At 47.1% G+C, this 20,296-nt stretch overlaps 1 protein-coding gene across 4 annotated transcripts in view; it reads right to left on the minus strand.

Moving 5' to 3' along the window:
• Positions 1–20,296, minus strand: part of MAP2K4 (mitogen-activated protein kinase kinase 4) — a 63,587-nt gene that overhangs the window by 27,087 nt on the left and 16,204 nt on the right. For 3 of the 4 annotated variants that reach the window (XM_040331171.1, XM_040331172.1, XM_040331173.1), the window contains 4 exons: positions 17,183–17,276; positions 14,407–14,514; positions 12,266–12,382; positions 9,811–9,879 (listed from right to left, as the gene is read on the minus strand). In XM_040331171.1, coding sequence (XP_040187105.1) covers positions 9,811–9,879; positions 12,266–12,382; positions 14,407–14,514; positions 17,183–17,276 — 388 coding nt within the window. The remainder of the gene's footprint in view (positions 1–9,810; positions 9,880–12,265; positions 12,383–14,406; positions 14,515–17,182; positions 17,277–20,296) is intronic. The other variant, XM_040331174.1, reaches the window with a different exon arrangement.

The following is a 20,296-nucleotide window of genomic DNA, read 5'->3' on the forward strand; positions in this document are numbered from 1 at the left end:
GGGGAGGGGGACAGAGAGGCGGAGCATTGTGTGTACAAGGCACCAGTGTGATCTAGGGGGGGGGGACAGAGGCGGAGCATTGTGTGTATAAGGCAGCAGTGTAATCAGGAGGAGAGGGACAGAGAGGCGGAGTGTTGTGTGTATAAGGTAGCAGTGTGATCAGGAGGAGAGGGACAGAGAGGCGGAGCGTTGTGTGTATAAGGCAGCAGTGTGATCAGGGGGACAGAGGCAGAGCAGTGTGTGTATAAGGCAGCAGTGTGATCAGGGGGACAGAGGCAGAGCAGTGTGTGTATAAGGCAGCAGTGATCTAGGGGGAGGGGACAGAGGCGGAGCATTGTGTGTATAAGGCAGCAGTGTGATCAGGGGGACAGAGAGGCGGAGCATCGTGTGTATAAGGCAGCAGTTGATCAGGGGGAGGGGGACAGAGGCGGAGCGTTGTGTGTATAAGGCAGCAGTGTGATCAGGGGGACAGAGGCGGAGCAGTGTGTGTATAAGGCAGCAGTGATCTAGGGGGAGGGGACAGAGGCGGAGCATTGTGTGTATAAGGCAGCAGTGATCTAGGGGGAGGGGGACAGAGCATTGTGTGTATAAGGCAGCAGTGATCTAGGGGGAGGGGACAGAGGCGGAGCATTGTGTGTATAAGGCAGCAGTGATCTAGGGGGAGGGGGACAGAGCATTGTGTGTATAAGGCAGCAGTGATCTAGGGGAGGGGGACAGAGGCGGAGCATTGTGTGTATAAGGCAGCAGTGATCTAGGGGGAGGGGACAGAGGCGGAGCATTGTGTGTATAAGGCAGCAGTGATCTAGGGGGAGGGGGACAGAGCATTGTGTGTATAAGGCAGCAGTGATCTAGGGGGAGGGGGACAGAGCATTGTGTGTATAAGGCAGCAGTGATCTAGGGGGAGGGGACAGAGGCGGAGCAGTGTGTGTATAAGGCAGCAGTGATCTAGGGGGAGGGGACAGATAGGCGGAGCATTGTGTGTATAAGGCAGCAGTGATCTAGGGGGAGGGGGACAGAGGCGGAGCATTGTGTGTATAAGGCAGCAGGGATCTAGGGGGAGGGGACAGAGGCGGAGCATTGTGTGTATAAGGCAGCAGTGATCTAGGGGGAGGGGACAGAGGCGGAGCATTGTGTGTATAAGGCAGCAGTGATCTAGGGGGAGGGGACAGAGGCGGAGCATTGTGTGTATAAGGCAGCAGTGATCTAGGGGGAGGGGGACAGAGGCGGAGCATTGTGTGTATAAGGCAGCAGTGTGATCAGGGGGACAGAGGCGGAGCATTGTGTGTATAAGGCAGCAGGGATCTAGGGGGAGGGGACAGAGGCGGAGCAATGTGTGTATAAGGCAGCAGTGATCTAGGGGGAGGGGACAGAGCATTGTGTGTATAAGGCAGCAGGGATCTAGGGGGAGGGGACAGAGGCGGAGCAATGTGTGTATGAGGCAGCAGGGATCTAGGGGGAGGGGACAGAGCATTGTGTGTATAAGGCAGCAGGGATCTAGGGGGAGGGGACAGAGGCGGAGCAATGTGTGTATAAGGCAGCAGTGATCTAGGGGGAGGGGACAGAGGCGGAGCAATGTGTGTATAAGGCAGCAGTGATCTAGGGGGAGGGGGACAGAGGCGGAGCATTGTGTGTATAAGGCAGCAGGGATCTAGGGGGAGGGGACAGAGCATTGTGTGTATAAGGCAGCAGTGATCTAGGGGGAGGGGACAGAGGCGGAGCATTGTGTGTATAAGGCAGCAGTGATCTAGGGGGAGGGGGACAGAGCATTGTGTGTATAAGGCAGCAGGGATCTAGGGGGAGGGGACAGAGGCGGAGCAATGTGTGTATAAGGCAGCAGTGATCTAGGGGGAGGGGACAGAGCATTGTGTGTATAAGGCAGCAGGGATCTAGGGGGAGGGGACAGAGGCGGAGCATTGTGTGTATAAGGCAGCAGGGATCTAGGGGGAGGGGGACAGAGGCGGAGCATTGTGTGTATAAGGCAGCAGTGATCTAGGGGGAGGGGACAGAGGCGGAGCAATGTGTGTATAAGGCAGCAGTGATCTAGGGGGAGGGGGACAGAGGCGGAGCATTGTGTGTATAAGGCAGCAGTGATCTAGGGGGAGGGGGACAGAGGCGGAGCATTGTGTGTATAAGGCAGCAGTGATCTAGGGGGAGGGGACAGAGGCGGAGCATTGTGTGTATAAGGCAGCAGTGATCTAGGGGGAGGGGGACAGAGGCGGAGCATTGTGTGTATAAGGCAGCAGTGATCTAGGGGGAGGGGGACAGAGGCGGAGCATTGTGTGTATAAGGCAGCAGGGATCTAGGGGGAGGGGGACAGAGCATTGTGTGTATAAGGCAGCAGGGATCTAGGGGGAGGGGACAGAGGCGGAGCAATGTGTGTATAAGGCAGCAGGGATCTAGGGGGAGGGGACAGAGGCGGAGCAATGTGTGTATAAGGCAGCAGGGATCTAGGGGGAGGGGACAGAGGCGGAGCAATGTGTGTATAAGGCAGCAGTGATCTAGGGGGAGGGGGACAGAGGCGGAGCATTGTGTGTATAAGGCAGCAGGCATCTAGGGGGAGGGGGACAGAGCATTGTGTGTATAAGGCAGCAGTGATCTAGGGGGAGGGGACAGAGCATTGTGTGTATAAGGCAGCAGTGATCTAGGGGGAGGGGACAGAGGCGGAGCATTGTGTGTATAAGGCAGCAGTGATCTAGGGGGAGGGGGACAGAGCATTGTGTGTATAAGGCAGCAGTGATCTAGGGGGAGGGGACAGAGGCGGAGCAATGTGTGTATAAGGCAGCAGTGATCTAGGGGGAGGGGACAGAGGCGGAGCAATGTGTGTATAAGGCAGCAGTGATCTAGGGGGAGGGGACAGAGCATTGTGTGTATAAGGCAGCAGTGATCTAGGGGGAGGGGACAGAGGCGGAGCATTGTGTGTATAAGGCAGCAGTGATCTAGGGGGAGGGGACAGAGGCGGAGCATTGTGTATAAGGCATGTAAAATGTTAGTGGTCCACTAAAAAAAACAAAAAAAAAAAAAAAAAATATCGCTTATTGACGCCATTGTATACCTGGGAATCTCTTCTGCAGGGTTACTGGGCGCCGCTTTCACACTGACCCGCGGGTTCCCGGCCCTGAGCCACAGACTTCTGTTATTACCTGCGAGTTTGGTGAGTTTTCTGAAAGTGTCTCACACCTGCAGAATATAATAAAGTCTATTGCAAAGTGCAGGAAAGCCAGAGATACACTGCATTGCACCCGCGGTGCAGGAAAAACCGCAGCGCATCAGTGTGAGAGCAGCCTGGGGCCCCTTTCACACGGTCAGTCCGACCCAATTGGACCCTCCATTCACCTCTAAGAATTGGCAGACATAAACCGACTCGTGTCCTCCAATCTGATCCACTAAAAAGAGCGGGCCGTGTCCTTGTATATGCTCATTGTGACCCCCGACCGCTCTTCAAAAGTTTGGGCACCCCTGGTCTACAGACATTGACCTCCATTCAGTCGAAGAATATCAAAGGCCAATGTAAAGAATGTTCTGATTCCTTGTCCAGTCTCCATTCCAGAGATGAAGATCCTCCTCCTCGGTTCTCCCCCTCATATCCTCCCATTTTCCACCATTACATCCCCAAACTACCTTCTTCCCCCCGAGACCTCGTCTCCTCCGTGTTTCCTCCCCACCCTTCCGTTTCTTCCACAGGACTTCCCCCTTATTATCCCCATTATAGTAGAGAATTAAACATCTAGGCTCATTCCTGACATAGGACTAGAGATATATATTGGGTCTCAGGAGGAACCGTCGTGACGCCATGTAGACGGGTTCTTCACCAGGGAATAAGAAGAGGGGACTTGTGAGAAAGGTCACCCTATCTGGGATTGTATTTGGATTGCACCAATGGGGTCCAAAAAAGAAATTGGTTTTCCCCACTTGGGGTAGAACTTAGCGGCGGTCTGACTTCCAATGAAGACGGGTGATAAATGGAAACTTTCAGCAAGATAATTCTGCCCTTCGATTCCACAAATCTGATTAACCAATCGGCAGTCATTAGTTGCTAATATTCCCCGGAGTGTCTTTGCAGTTGGTGATAAACGATCCAAGAGAAAACAATAAATAACTTTCCCCAATGCAATTCCAGGCCTGCCGAGTCCCGTGGAGCAAATCTGAGATGATCAAATATATTGCAGCTTTCCGGGGGGGGGGGGGGGGGGGGGGGGGAAGAGAGAGAGAGAGAGAGAGAGAGAGAGAGAGAGAGAGAGAGAGGAGAGAGAGAGAGAGAGAGAGAGAGAGAGAGAGAGAGAGAGAGAGAGAGAGAGAAAGAGAGAAAGAGAGAAAGAGAGAAAGAGAGAAAGAGAGAAAGAGAGAAAGAGAGAAAGAGAGACACGGGGGGAGAGAGACGGAGAAAGCATTTCCGGAAACACAGTCGACATTCTTAGTGAAGATCTTCGCAGTCTACACAAAGGAATAGAAAATATTACATGGCCAATAATTAGGAGAGGTCTCCTCCCAAATAACTGGGTTCAGGTGGTATCCAGGATGGGAACTACTGCAGCCTCTCTCAACAGAGGGACCCCTACATTGGTGATCAGTGAGAAGAATGTCCCTTACATTGGTGATCAGTGAGAAGAATGTCCCTTACATTGGTGATCAGTGAGAAGAATGTCCCTTACATTGGTGATCAGTGAGAAGAATGTCCCTTACATTGGTGATCAGTGGGAAGAATGTCCCTTACATTGGTGATCAGTGAGAAGAATGTCCCTTACATTGGTGATCAGTGAGAAGAATGTCCCTTACATTGGTGATCAGTGAGAAGAATGTCCCTTACATTGGTGATCAGTGGGAAGAATGTCCCTTACATTGGTGATCAGTGGGAAGAATGTCCCTTACATTGGTGATCAGTGAGAAGAATGTCCCTTACATTGGTGATCAGTGAGAAGAATGTCCCTTACATTGGTGATCAGTGAGAAGAATGTCCCTTACATTGGTGATCAGTGGGAAGAATGTCCTTACATTGGTGATCAGTGAGAAGAATGTCCCTTACATTGGTGATCAGTGAGAAGAATGTCCCTTACATTGGTGATCAGTGGGAAGAATGTCCCTTACATTGGTGATCAGTGGGAAGAATGTCCCTTACATTGGTGATCAGTGAGAAGAATGTCCCTTACATTGGTGATCAGTGAGAAGAATGTCCTTACATTGGTGATCAGTGAGAAGAATGTCCCTTACATTGGTGATCAGTGGAAGATGTCCTTACATTGGTGATCAGTGAGAAGAATGATCCTTACATTGGTGATCAGTGAGAAGAATGTCCCTTACATGGTGATCAGTGGGAGAATGTCCCTTACATTGGTGATCAGTGAGAAGAATGCTCCTTACATTGGTGATCAGTGAGAAGAATGTCCCTTACATGGTGATCAGTGAGAAGAATGTCCCTTACATGGTGATCAGTGGAAGAATGTCCCTTACATGGGGGGCTGATCATTGAGAAGAATGTCCCTTACCATTGGTGATCAGAATGGGAAGAAATGTCCCTTACATTGGTGATCAGTGAGAAGAATGTCCCTTACATTGGTGATCAGTGGGAAGAATGTCCTTACATTGGTGATCAGTGAGAAGAATGATCCTTACATTGGTGATCAGTGAGAAGAATGTCCCTTACATTGGTGATCAGTGGGAAGAATGTCCCTTACATTGGTGATCAGTGAGAAGAATGCTCCTTACATTGGTGATCAGTGAGAAGAATGTCCCTTACATTGGTGATCAGTGAGAAGAATGTCCCTTACATTGGTGATCAGTGGGAAGAATGTCCCTTACATTGGTGATCAGTGAGAAGAATGTTCCCTTACATTGGTGATCAGTGGGAAGAATGTCCCTTACATTGGTGATCAGTGGGAAGAATGTCCCTTACATTGGTGATCAGTGAGAAGAATGTCCCTTACATTGGTGATCAGTGAGAAGAATGTCCCTTACATTGGTGATCAGTGAGAAGAATGTCCCTTACATTGGTGATCAGTGAGAAGAATGTCCCTTACATTGGTGATCAGTGAGAAGAATGTCCCTTACATTGGTGATCAGTGGAAGAATGTCCCTTACATTGGTGATCAGTGAGAAGAATGTCCCTTACATTGGTGATCAGTGGGAAGAATGTCCCTTACATTGGTGATCAGTGGGAAGAATGTCCCTTACATTGGTGATCAGTGAGAAGAATGTCCCTTACATTGGTGATCAGTGAGAAGAATGTCCCTTACATTGGTGATCAGTGAGAAGAATGTTCCTTACATTGGTGATCAGTGAGAAGAATGTTCCTTACATTGGTGATCAGTGAGAAGAATGTCCCTTACATTGGTGATCAGTGAGAAGAATGTCCCTTACATTGGTGATCAGTGGGAAGAATGTCCCTTACATTGGTGATCAGTGAGAAGAATGTCCCTTACATTGGTGATCAGTGAGAAGAATGTCCCTTACATTGATGATCAGTGAGAAGAATGTTCCTTACATTGGTGATCAGTGGGAGGAATGTCCCTTACATTGGTGATCAGTGAGAAGAATGTCCCTTACATTGGTGATCAGTGAGAAGAATGTCCCTTACATTGGTGATCAGTGGGAAGAATTTCCCTTACATTGGTGATCAGTGGGAAGAATGTCCCTTACATTGGTGATCAGTGGGAAGAATGTCCCTTACATTGGTGATCAGTGGGAAGAATGTCCCTTACATTGGTGATCAGTGAGAAGAATGTTCCTTACATTGGTGATCAGTGAGAAGAATGTCCCTTACATTGGTGATCAGTGAGAAGAATGTTCCTTACATTGGTGATCAGTGAGAAGAATGTCTCTTACATTGGTGATCAGTGGGAAGAATGTTCCTTACATTGGTGATCAGTGGGAAGAATGTCCCTTACATTGGTGATCAGTGAGAAGAATGTCCCTTACATTGGTGATCAGTGGGAAGAATGTTCCTTACATTGGTGATCAGTGGGAAGAATATCCCTTACATTGGTGATCAGTGAGAAGAATGACCCTTACATTGGTGATCAGTGGGAAGAATGTCCCTTACATTGGTGATCAGTGAGAAGAATGTCCCTTACATTGGTGATCAGTGGGAAGAATGTTCCTTACATTGGTGATCAGTGGGAAGAATGTTCCTTACATTGGTGATCAGTGGGAAGAATGTTCCTTACATTGGTGATCAGTGGGAAGAATGTCCCTTACATTGGTGATCAGTGAGAAGAATGTCCCTTACATTGGTGATCAGTGAGAAGAATGTCCCTTACATTGGTGATCAGTGGGAAGAATGTCCTTACATTGGTGATCAGTGAGAAGAATGATCCTTACATTGGTGATCAGTGAGAAGAATGTCCCTTACATTGGTGATCAGTGAGAAGAATGTCCCTTACATTGGTGATCAGTGGGAAGAATGTCCCTTACATTGGTGATCAGTGAGAAGAATGTCCCTTACATTGGTGATCAGTGAGAAGAATGTCCCTTACATTGATGATCAGTGAGAAGAATGTTCCTTACATTGGTGATCAGTGAGAAGAATGTCCCTTACATTGGTGATCAGTGAGAAGAATGTCCCTTACATTGGTGATCAGTGGGAAGAATGTCCCTTACATTGGTGATCAGTGAGAAGAATGTTCCTTACATTGGTGATCAGTGAGAAGAATGTCCCTTACATTGGTGATCAGTGGGAAGAATGTTCCTTACATTGGTGATCAGTGAGAAGAATGTCCCTTACATTGGTGATCAGTGAGAAGAATGTCCCTTACATTGGTGATCAGTGAGAAGAATGTCCCTTACATTGGTGATCAGTGGGAAGAATGATCCTTACATTGGTGATCAGTGAGAAGAATGTTCCTTACATTGGTGATCAGTGAGAAGAATGTCCCTTACATTGGTGATCAGTGGGAAGAATGTTCCTTACATTGGTGATCAGTGGGAAGAATGTCCCTTACATTGGTGATCAGTGAGAAGAATGATCCTTACATTGGTGATCAGTGGGAAGAATGTCCCTTACATTGGTGATCAGTGAGAAGAATGTTCCTTACATTGGTGATCAGTGAGAAGAATGTTCCTTACATTGGTGATCAGTGAGAAGAATGTCCCTTACATTGGTGATCAGTGAGAAGAATGTCCCTTACATTGGTGATCAGTGAGAAGAATGTCCCTTACATTGGTGATCAGTGGGAAGAATGTCCCTTACATTGGTGATCAGTGGGAAGAATGTCCCTTACATTGGTGATCAGTGAGAAGAATGTTCCTTACATTGGTGATCAGTGAGAAGAATGTCCCTTACATTGGTGATCAGTGGGAAGAATGTTCCTTACATTGGTGATCAGTGGGAAGAATGTCCCTTACATTGGTGATCAGTGAGAAGAATGTCTCTTACATTGGTGATCAGTGAGAAGAATGTCCCTTACATTGGTGATCAGTGGGAAGAATGTCCCTTACATTGGTGATCAGTGAGAAGAATGTTCCTTACATTGGTGATCAGTGAGAAGAATGTCCCTTACATTGGTGATCAGTGGGAAGAATGTCCCTTACATTGGTGATCAGTGAGAAGAATGTTCCTTACATTGGTGATCAGTGAGAAGAATGTCCCTTACATTGGTGATCAGTGGGAAGAATGTCCCTTACATTGTTGATCAGTGAGAAGAATGTCCCTTACATTGGTGATCAGTGAGAAGAATGTCCCTTACATTGGTGATCAGTGAGAAGAATGTTCCTTACATTGGTGATCAGTGAGAAGAATGTCTCTTACATTGGTGATCAGTGGGAAGAATGTTCCTTACATTGGTGATCAGTGGGAAGAATGTCCCTTACATTGGTGATCAGTGAGAAGAATGTCCCTTACATTGGTGATCAGTGGGAAGAATGTTCCTTACATTGGTGATCAGTGGGAAGAATATCCCTTACATTGGTGATCAGTGAGAAGAATGACCCTTACATTGGTGATCAGTGGGAAGAATGTCCCTTACATTGGTGATCAGTGAGAAGAATGTCCCTTACATTGGTGATCAGTGGGAAGAATGTCCCTTACATTGGTGATCAGTGGGAAGAATGTCCCTTACATTGGTGATCAGTGGGAAGAATGTCCCTTACATTGGTGATCAGTGAGAAGAATGTCCCTTACATTGGTGATCAGTGGGAAGAATGTCCCTTACATTGGTGATCAGTGGGAAGAATGTTCCTTACATTGGTGATCAGTGGGAAGAATGTTCCTTACATTGGTGATCAGTGGGAAGAATGTCCCTTACATTGGTGATCAGTGAGAAGAATGTCCCTTACATTGGTGATCAGTGAGAAGAATGTCCCTTACATTGGTGATCAGTGGGAAGAATGTCCCTTACATTGGTGATCAGTGGGAAGAATGTTCCTTACATTGGTGATCAGTGGGAAGAATGTTCCTTACATTGGTGATCAGTGGGAAGAATGTTCCTTACATTGGTGATCAGTGAGAAGAATGTCCCTTACATTGGTGATCAGTGGGAAGAATGTCCCTTACATTGGTGATCAGTGAGAAGAATGTCCCTTACATTGGTGATCAGTGAGAAGAATGTCCCTTACATTGGTGATCAGTGAGAAGAATGTCTCTTACATTGGTGATCAGTGGGAAGAATTTCCCTTACATTGGTGATCAGTGAGAAGAATGTCCCTTACTCTTGTAGTCATTGACACGGTTCAACCAATGTGCTGTGGAGGAACTCCAGTGGCCTTCACACAACCATGACCTACTGAGCACCTTTGGGGTGACTGGGTTCAGGAGGTATCAGTGATGGAGACTGTTATACTACTACATACAAAAGACATTTTAGACAATTGTGCTCAGCTAACCTTGTGGTAATTGCTTTTTGAACGTCATTTTCTGTTCCACCATGACCGTACCCGTGCACAAAGCCAGCTCTATAGAAAGACATGAACATTACTACCTTTAAACCCACGAAAGCAAACAATAAAGTTCTGTACAATATTAAAAAATAAATAAACAGAATAAATAAGACCCATATACAACGGGGGGGCGGACGGGGACGGGGGGTTGGGTGGCTTAAGAACAGCCGTCATCAGACCTAGAAGTCAAAAACTATGTATAACAAATGCCCCCTAAAAGGGATATATGACTGCACTGCTTTAACTCCACCGCAACAAAACGTGCATATAACAAATGGTCCAAACATTTGGTCTTGTGAAGTGACAAAAGCAGTGACGAGGTCCTCCTCCACACCCACCAGAACATGCTGACCTCTTTGTTACATGTCATCAAAAAGCACTTTACGCAATGGTTGGCTTCTTCTCCTTGAGTTGGATATGGTCTCCAAGTACTTGGAAAGAGTTTGAAGACCAAATCCCACTGGAGAAGACGACTAACCATTACGTAAAGTGCTTTTTGATGACTTGTAACCGAGAGGTCAACAAGTTCTGGTGAGTGCGGTGTGCACTATGTGTGCAGAAGGAAGGAGGACCACGTCACTTCACAAGACCATGTTTGGACTATTTGTTATTATATGTATTTTATGTTGCACAAAGTTAAAGGAGCGGGGGTCATATATCTCTTAGGGGGGTATTTATTGTCCATGAAAAGACATGGTTTGACCAGTTTGGTGTGAAGGAACTCTAGTGGTCAGACCTCAAACACTACTGAACTTATTTAGGATGAACTGGAATGAGCCAGGTCTTCCCATTTAACATTAGTACCTGACAAATGGGTACAAATACCTACAGACACCCTCCAGAATCTTGTGGAAAGCATTCCCAAAAGAGTGGAGGATGTGCTAGCGTCAGAGGGCAGAGGGGGCAACGCCATATTAATGTCATGGTTTTGGATGAGCAACGTGCTCATTCAGGTGTGATAGTCCAGGAGCTTTAACCTTGGTCATCCAGTATAGCTTTAATGTAAAAAGGGTCGGTACACAGTGTGTGGTTTAGTTAAGGGTGTACTCAAGAGCTTCTAAATTTTTGAGGACTAAAAAAAATAAATCAGTCTGCTGTAGCCATTTAACCATTGCCATTTCTAGGCTGTAGCCATTTAACCGTTGCCATTTAACCGTTGCCATTTCTAGGCTGTAGCCATTTAACCGTTGCCATTTCTAGGCTGTAGCCATTTAACCGTTGCCATTTCTAGGCTGTAGCCATTTAACCGTTGCCATTTCTAGGTTGTAGCCATTTAACCGTTGCCATTTCTAGGCTGTAGCTATTTAACCGTTGCCATTTCTAGGCTGTAGCCATTTAACCGCTGCCATTTCTAGGCAGTAGCCATTTAACCATTGCCATTTCTAGGCTGTAGCCATTTAACCATTGCCATTTCTAGGCTGTAGCCATTTAACCATTGCCATTTCTAGGCTGTAGCCATTTAACCATTGCCATTTCTAGGCTGTAGCCATTTAACCATTGCCATTTCTAGGCTGTAGCCATTTAACCATTGCCATTTCTAGGCTGTAGCCATTTAACCGTTGCCATTTCTAGGCTGTAGCCATTTAACCGTTGCCATTTCTAGGCTGTAGCCATTTAACCGTTGCCATTTCTAGGTTGTAGCCATTTAACCATTGCCATTTCTAGGCTGTAGCTATTTAACCGTTGCCATTTCTAGGCTGTAGCCATTTAATCGTTGCCATTTCTAGGCTGTAGCCATTTAACCGCTGCCATTTCTAGGCTGTAGCCATTTAACCATTGCCATTTCTAGGCTGTAGCCATTTAACCATTGCCATTTCTAGGCTGTAGCCATTTAACCATTGCCATTTCTAGGCTGTAGCCATTTAACCATTGCCATTTCTAGGCTGTAGCCATTTAACCATTGCCATTTCTAGGCTGTAGCCATTTAACCATTGCCATTTCTAGGCTGTAGCCATTTAACCATTGCCATTTCTAGGCTGTAGCCATTTAACCATTGCCATTTCTAGGCTGTAGCCATTTAACCGTTGCCATTTCTAGGTTGTAGCCATTTAACCATTGCCATTTCTAGGCTGTAGCTATTTAACCGTTGCCATTTCTAGGCTGTAGCCATTTAATCGTTGCCATTTCTAGGCTGTAGCCATTTAACCGCTGCCATTTCTAGGCTGTAGCCATTTAACCGTTGCCATTTCTAGGCTGTAGCCATTTAACCGTTGCCATTTCTAGGCTTAATCATGAGTAGTTGCAACTGACCTAGAATGTTAAGCAGCAAATGTATAAAAGGAAAGAGAAGGCTTTCAGTTTGTTATGGAAACACACAGCTTTGTCTGGTTCCTGGGGGGGGGGGGGGGGGGCAGATGCGATTGGACAGGTCAACCATCATAGAAGGACAAGGAAAACTTACAGTCTGCTCTTTGTGGCCTGCTCGCTGGAGCTGTACGACCTTCCACCACCAAATCGCACTTCCTGTTTTTGGTAGGACGTTGTCTCGAGGTTCCGAGCGGCGGATGGTTTCTGCACCCTTCATAGGCAAGAGGAGACACAAAGGGGGTCGGGTTTATGGGTGACGAGCCATGCGTACTTAAATGTTATTCACATATTTACCAAGAATTCACGACTTTTGGGGAGAGGGTGGCACAAGACATTAAGGATGAAATCAAAATTCAACATGCAGGGCAATTCAGTAACAGGCAGATTTTATACCAGCATTGTGATGTGTGGACCTCAAACCGCTACCCTGTACAGAACTACAACTGGGCAAAATCCTCAAAGTCTTCATAAATCAGAGTTTAAGATTTGATGGAGCTCCTCACCCTAAAAGCAGCCAATAGAGGAGTCACTTTCATTCAACCAGCGGGCTGAACCGTAAAAAAAAAACCTGACTCTTCCCCCATCCACACATTTAAGGGGGATGGGGGAATCCTCCCTGCTGTGCCATTGTGTTCCAACACTGGGAAGGTTTCCCTGCCACCAGAATACAATGATCAGCACTGCCGGCTATAGCCTACTGCGCTGACTGATCAAGGAAATCCAATAGGGTGGTTGTACAGAAGTTGGTCTGTAGATTGACTTCTGTACAACCTCCTTGCCCATATATGGATCAAAATTCATCTGGTTCCTGCTGAACCGGACACATTTTAATCCATTTACGGCCGGTTTAAGCCATGTGATTTAAATGATTGACCCTTATGCAAACTTTGAAGCCAAGGACGGGTATAGGCAACTAGAACGTGGGGCTTCCTTCAACGGATGGGATTCATCAACTAGAACGTGGGGCTTCCTTCAACGGATGGGATTCATCAACTAGAACGTGGGGCTTCCTTCAACGGATGGGATTCATCAACTAGAACGTGGGGCTTCCTTCAACGGATGGGATTCATCAACTAGAACGTGGGGCTTCCTTCAACGGATGGGATTCATCAACTAGAACGTGGGGCTTCATCAACGGATGGGATTCATCAACTAGAACGTGGGGCTTCCTTCAACGGATGGGATTCATCAACTAGAACGTGGGGCTTCCTTCAACGGATGTGATTCATCAACTACAACGCGGGGCTTCCTTCAACGGATGGGATTCAACTAGAACGTGGGGCTTCCTTCAACGGATGGGATTCAACTAGAACGTGGGGCTTCCTTCAACGGATGGGATTCATCAACTAGAACGTGGGGCTTCCTTCAACGGATGGGATTCATCAACTAGAACGTGGGGCTTCCTTCAACGGATGGGATTCATCAACTAGAACGTGGGGCTTCCTTCAACAGATGGGATTCATCGACTACAACGTGGGGCTTCCTTCAACGGATGGGATTCATCGACTAGAACGTGGGGATTCCTTCAACGGATGGGATTCATCGACTAGAACGTGGGGATTCCTTCAACAGATGGGTTTAGGTAACCAGAACAGGGGTTCCTCAACTTCACATCTCCCGTCCTCTTGTCCATGGACAATTCACATCTGCCTTGAGAGATTCATGGAGATTGAAGGTTTCGGTGCCACCCATGTGGATCTCCATGACACTCAATAGAACTGAAAAGGTGGCTTGGAGAAACGATGAATGTTGGGTAACTAGTAATATTAGAGACTTTGTTGGGATGTATTTAAAGTGAAATGCGGAAATCCAACTGGCCTCGCTAGCGCGATGAGGTCACATTTATGCTTTTAGTTTTATCGCCCAAGCAACAATCTACACTATACAATGTAAATATCCAATCAGAAGGACTTCTAGACTTTTTATATTGATCTGTAGATCTTTGAAGAGTTAAACTGCTGCCAGAAGAGCAGCCTTGTGCCATCGGGAGTAAAAATGACAAAGTGACCCCTCAATGTGTGTGATTGGACCCAATGCTGGTACAAAGCATGCTCACTGCCATTCGGAGGATTTTCTTCCCACTACTGAATGTGTTTAGTGTAAGAACTCTTGCCAGGATATTAAAGTGGTACTTTAGTCAGAAAATGATCACTGGGTTTGCCCCTTGTGCAGGTATAGCAATGTAAAACATATATAATAAGTGACTGTTAAAAATCCAGTAATACACCGTCTCACCCTGCTATGCACATGCTCAGTTGCTCTCTATTTTTCGGCAGTGTGCCAAAAAAGTGCAGGTCGATCTGCTGACTGCTTAAACATTTACTGCTGTTCAGGGGCACGTTCCTAGCAAAGAAAAACCATTAGCCAAGGATGGTGATAAATGGGTTGCCTGATAACAATCGGTTATTACACGGTTTAGATCTAATGAACAATACAGTTAGTGATTAAAATGGTCATTGACAGTAATGTCCAAAAAGGAAATAAAAGGAAAAACTTATACATCTCAAAATTTCAAAAAGGTTTTAGATAAAAAGGGTATTCTTGCTGCCAATACCAAGAATTTTCACGAGTACTTGTGACAACGCCCCCAATACTGAAACACTGTGCGCTACGTCCGTACAAAAGCAATGCAAAGAACTAGCATGCGATTTGTCCGAATCACATGAGGTTTCCCGCACTACTCCTGCGTGAACGTAGGCTTGTCATAGTGAAGTTCACACAGGAGCGGTGCGGGAAACCTCCCTGCATGACGAGTTCCACCAGCTCCGGTTCCCATCTGAGGATATCTGCGACTCCTCCTGCCTCTTTTCCCTGCATTTCCAGCGGCTCTCTCCCCCCCTCCCCCAGCTGCTCTCTATTATACAACATTTTAGGGAAGAAGAGCAACTTGAATACGTGTCCCGGGGTCACCAAGGTGACACCCCGCTTGTGTTACATTTAGTTGATCTCTGTGGGGTGATTTTCATGTCGGACACGTCGGGTTTTAGCGTTCCGTCTGTTTATAATTTTATAATAAACGAACAAACCCGCCAACTACCGTGTTTCCCCCGAAAATAAGCCTGGGTCTTATATTAATTATGCCAACAAAAGACACAGTAGGGCTTATATTCGGGGGAGGTCTTACCATGTAATGTGCTGTCTTCTCTCCCCCTCTCCCTCCCTGCCTGTCAGGAATCCCAAGTGTGAACTGAGTTAAAATGTTTGTACAATCCTTTAATCCACTCTATTACAGTAGTATATAATGTACAATGTGTGCGTTTCTGTAATATAATTGTGCCAAATACCTTTGTTATAGCGCCGGTCTGAACTTCTGTTACCCGCCGGAGCTCTCTTCCCCACAATTATATTACAGAAACACACACATTGTACATTATATACTACTGTTATATAGTGGATTTTACAAGCATTTTTAACTAGGGCTTATTTTCAGGGTAGGGCTTATATTGCAGCCCTCCTGGAAAATAACGCTAGGTCTTATTTTCAGGGTAGGTCTTATTTTTGGGGAAACAGGGTATATCAAAAATCTTCAATAGAAAAAAATCGTCCTTTGTGTCCAAGAGCTGTGCACTCCAAACTGTGGCCCTTTGCTTGCCTTTACCTGGCCCCTGGTGCCAAACGATGGGACACTACTCCTCCCACTGACGGGACACTACTCCTCCCACTGACGGGACACTACTCCTCCCACTGATACCAATGATGGGACACTATTTCCCCCACTGACACCAATGATGGGACACTATTCCCCCCACTGACACCAATGATGGGACACTATTCCCCCCACTGATACCAATGATGGGGCACTATTCCCCCCACTGACACCAATGATGGGACACTATTCCCCCCACTGACACCAATGATCGGACACTATTCCCCCCACTGACACCAATGATGGGACACTATTCCCCCCACTGACACCAATGATCGGACACTATTCCCCCCACTGACACCAATGATGGGACACTATTCCTCCCACTGACACCAATGATGGGACACTATTCCCCCCACTGACACCAATGATGGGACACTATTCCTCCCACTGACACCAATGATGGGACACTATTTCCCCCTCTGACACCAATGATGGGACACTATTCCTCCCACTGACACCAATGATGGGACACTATTCCTCCCACTGACACCAATGATGGGACACTATTCCCCCCACTGACACCAATGATGGGACACTATTCCCCCCACTGACACCAATGATGGGACACTATTCCTCCCACTGACACCAATGATGGGGCACTATTCCTCCCACTGACACCAATGATGGGACACTATTCCCCCACTGACACCAATGACGGGACACTATTCCTCCCACTGACACCAATGACGGGACACTATTCCCCCACTGACACCAATGACGGGACACTATTCCCCCCACTGACACCAATGATGGGACACTATTCCTCCCACTGACACCAATGACGGGACACTATTCCTCCCACTGACACCAATGACGGGACACTATTCCCCCACTGACACCAATGACGGGACACTATTCCCCCACTGACACCAATGACGGGACACTATTCCCCCACTGACACCAATGATGGGACACTATTTCTTGCCCTAATCTAAAAGATGGGGCACCATTTAGGTCTACTGATGTCGACATTTTCTATTTCTGCTGGCCGCACTCCGGCCCCCCTTCAGTAAACTTGGAGCCCTCCAAGAAGATCTGAATTGGAAGGCGTGTCTTGGCTCTCCTACTCCATATAGCGTCACTGCTCTGTGATTGGTCACAATGTTGAAGGGTTGGGCCCGGGTGCAGTAGTTGATTGTATAAAGGGTTTCAGCATCTCCTCAATCAGTAACCTTCCTTCTTCTCTATTATACTGGAGCCCTTCAAGTGGCCATCCCAAAAACCCACCAATCCCAAAACAGAAAATCACCCAACCGACTTCACACAGGAAGGAATATCAGCAGATCTGCCTCTGAACCCGGGAACACCAAGGAGCAGAGGAGAGGGGGAGGGGTCTCCCATTCCGGGACCCTCGGTACTCACAGGTGGGGGGGTTGGATGGTGGGATTCAGAGTGAATTTTGCTGTCGTTTTGAAGGCCGGATTGGCAAAATTTAACTTCAGTGCTTTCCGTTTACCTGAGAAGACAAAAAACACAAAAATTACCCACAAAACACCCGCCAGGCGACAACCCGGAACACCCCGCCCACGCCAAATACCCCGCCCACACAAAATAACCCGCCCACACCAAATACCCCGCCCATCAACCGTCTGCATTCCACCTCAAATACTACTCTCCTTCCTCTATAACTCTCCTCTCCTGATATACTCTGCTGGAGGACTCTGCTCCTTCCTCTATAACTCTCCTCTCCTGATATACTCTGCTACAGGACTCTGCTCCTTCCTCTATAACTCTCCTCTCCTGATATACTCTGCTGGAGGACTCTGCTCCTTCCTCTCTAACTCTCCTCTCCTGATATACTCTGCTGGAGGACTCTGCTCCTTCCTCTATAACTCTCCTCTCCTGATATACTCTGCTGGAGGACTCTGCTCCTTCCTCTATAACTCTCCTCTCCTGATATACTCTGCTGGAGGACTCTGCTCCTTCCTCTATAACTCTCCTCTCCTGATATACTCTGCTGGAGGACTCTGCTCCTTCCTCTATAACTCTCCTCTCCTGATATACTCTGCTACAGGACTCTGCTCCTTCCTCTATAACTCTCCTCTCCTGATATACTCTGCTGGAGGACTCTGCTCCTTCCTCTCTAACTCTCCTCTCCTGATATACTCTGCTGGAGGACTCTGCTCCTTCCTCTATAACTCTCCTCTCCTGATATACTCTGCTGGAGGACTCTGCTCCTTCCTCTATAACTCTCCTCTCCTGATATACTCTGCTGGAGGACTCTGCTCCTTCCTCTATAACTCTCCTCTCCTGATATACTCTGCTGGAGGACTCTGCTCCTTCCTCTATAACTCTCCTCTCCTGATATACTCTGCTACAGGACTCTGCTCCTTCCTCTATAACTCTCCTCTCCTGATATACTCTGCTACAGGACTCTGCTCCTTCCTCTATAACTCTCCTCTCCTGATATACTCTGCTGGAGGACTCTGCTCCTTCCTCTCTAACTCTCCTCTCCTGATATACTCTGCTGGAGGACTCTGCTCCTTCCTCTATAACTCTCCTCTCCTGATATACTCTGCTGGAGGACTCTGCTCCTTCCTCTATAACTCTCCTCTCCTGATATACTCTGCTGGAGGACTCTGCTCCTTCCTCTATAACTCTCCTCTCCTGATATACTCTGCTGGAGGACTCTGCTCCTTCCTCTATAACTCTCCTCTCCTGATATACTCTGCTGGAGGACTCTGCTCCTTCCTCTATAACTCTCCTCTCCTGATATACTCTGCTGGAGGACTCTGCTCCTTCCTCTATAACTCTCCTCTCCTGATATACTCTGCTGGAGGACTCTGCTCCTTCCTCTATAACTCTCCTCTCCTGATATACTCTGCTGGAGGACTCTGCTCCTTCCTCTATAACTCTCCTCTCCTGATATACTCTGCTGGAGGACTCTGCTCCTTCCCCTATAACTCTCCTCTCCTGATATACTCTGCTGGAGGACTCTGCTCCTTCCTCTATAACTCTCCTCTCCTGATATACTCTGCTGGAGGACTCTGCTCCTTCCTCTATAACTCTCCTCTCCTGATATACTCTGCTGGAGGACTCTGCTCCTTCCTCTATAACTCTCCTCTCCTGATATACACTGCTGGAGGACTCTGCTCCTTCCTCTGACTCTCCTCTCCTGATATACTCTGCTGGAGGACTCTGATCCTTCCTCTATAACTCTCCTCTCCTGATAAACTCTGCTACAGGACTCTGCTCCTTCCTCTATAACTCTCCTCTCCTGATATACTCTGCTGGAGGACTCTGCTCCTTCCTTTATAACTCTCCTCTCCTGATATACTCTGCTCCTTCCTCTATAACTCTCCTCTCCTGATATACTCTGCTGGAGGACTCTGCTCCTTCCTCTATAACTCTCCTCTCCTGATATACTCTGCTGGAGGACTCTGCTCCTTCCTCTATAACTCTCCTCTCCTGATATACTCTGCTGGAGGACTCTGCTCCTTCCTCTATAACTCTCCTCTCCTGAAATACTCTGCTGGAGGACTCTGCTCCTTCCTCTATAACTCTCCTCTCCTGATATACTCTGCTGGAGGACTCTGCTCCTTCCTCTATAACTCTCCTCTCCTGAAATACTCTGCTGGAGGACTCTGCTCCTTCCTCTATAACTCTCCTCTCCTGATATACTCTGCTGGAGGACTCTGCTCCTTCCTCTATAACTCTCCTCTCCTGATATACTCTGCTGGAGGACTCTGCTCCTTCCTCTATAACTCTCCTCTCCTGATATACTCTGCTGGAGGACTCTGCTCCTTCCTCTATAACTCTCCTCTCCTGAAATACTCTGCTGGAGGACTCTGCTCCTTCCTCTATAACTCTCCTCTCCTGATATACTCTGCTGGAGGACTCTGCTCCTTCCTCTATAACGCTCCTCTCCTGAAAAGCACAACAATTATAAATGATAATAAAAAAAGAAGGGGGAATAATAAAATGAAAGGACTCCATGCAGTAAATGGTGGGTGAGGGGAGGAATATTGATTTTCCTTGGAGATCGGAGAGTCGGGGGAGGGGATATCGCCCGTCCGTTTTTACATCTGAAGTGTAAATCTCCATTATCGGCCATATTAACCATCTTCCTGGAAATGGTCACACATTCCGGCCCTCACCCCGCGCCGCATGCGGAGAAAGGCGGGAGAATTTGGGAAATGAGTCACCTGAGCAGCGATCTGATATTCCCAGAAATGCCGCTTCTCCTACACAGGGACACGCACCACGCATGCATTATTGATTGGGGGGGGGGGGGGGTACGCAGCTGGTGCCGCAGCCCCGGCGGGTGAGGGGACCACACAAGACAGATAACTGCCACGTGTCCGCTTTATAGGGAAATAAAAATAGATCGTCCAAGAGGGTCGCGGCTGAAACGTGCGCCATTGTTTTGTGTTTTTATAAGAAAGCAAAATGACCTTCCATGTATTTAACTACAAATAAAAAATACAAATATATAGAACTATAAAACTTGGAGCCCAGATAAAGAAAGGTCACTGC

Source organism: Rana temporaria, chromosome 12 (assembly GCF_905171775.1).
Source record: "Rana temporaria chromosome 12, aRanTem1.1, whole genome shotgun sequence".
Lineage (NCBI taxonomy): Eukaryota > Metazoa > Chordata > Amphibia > Anura > Ranidae > Rana > Rana temporaria.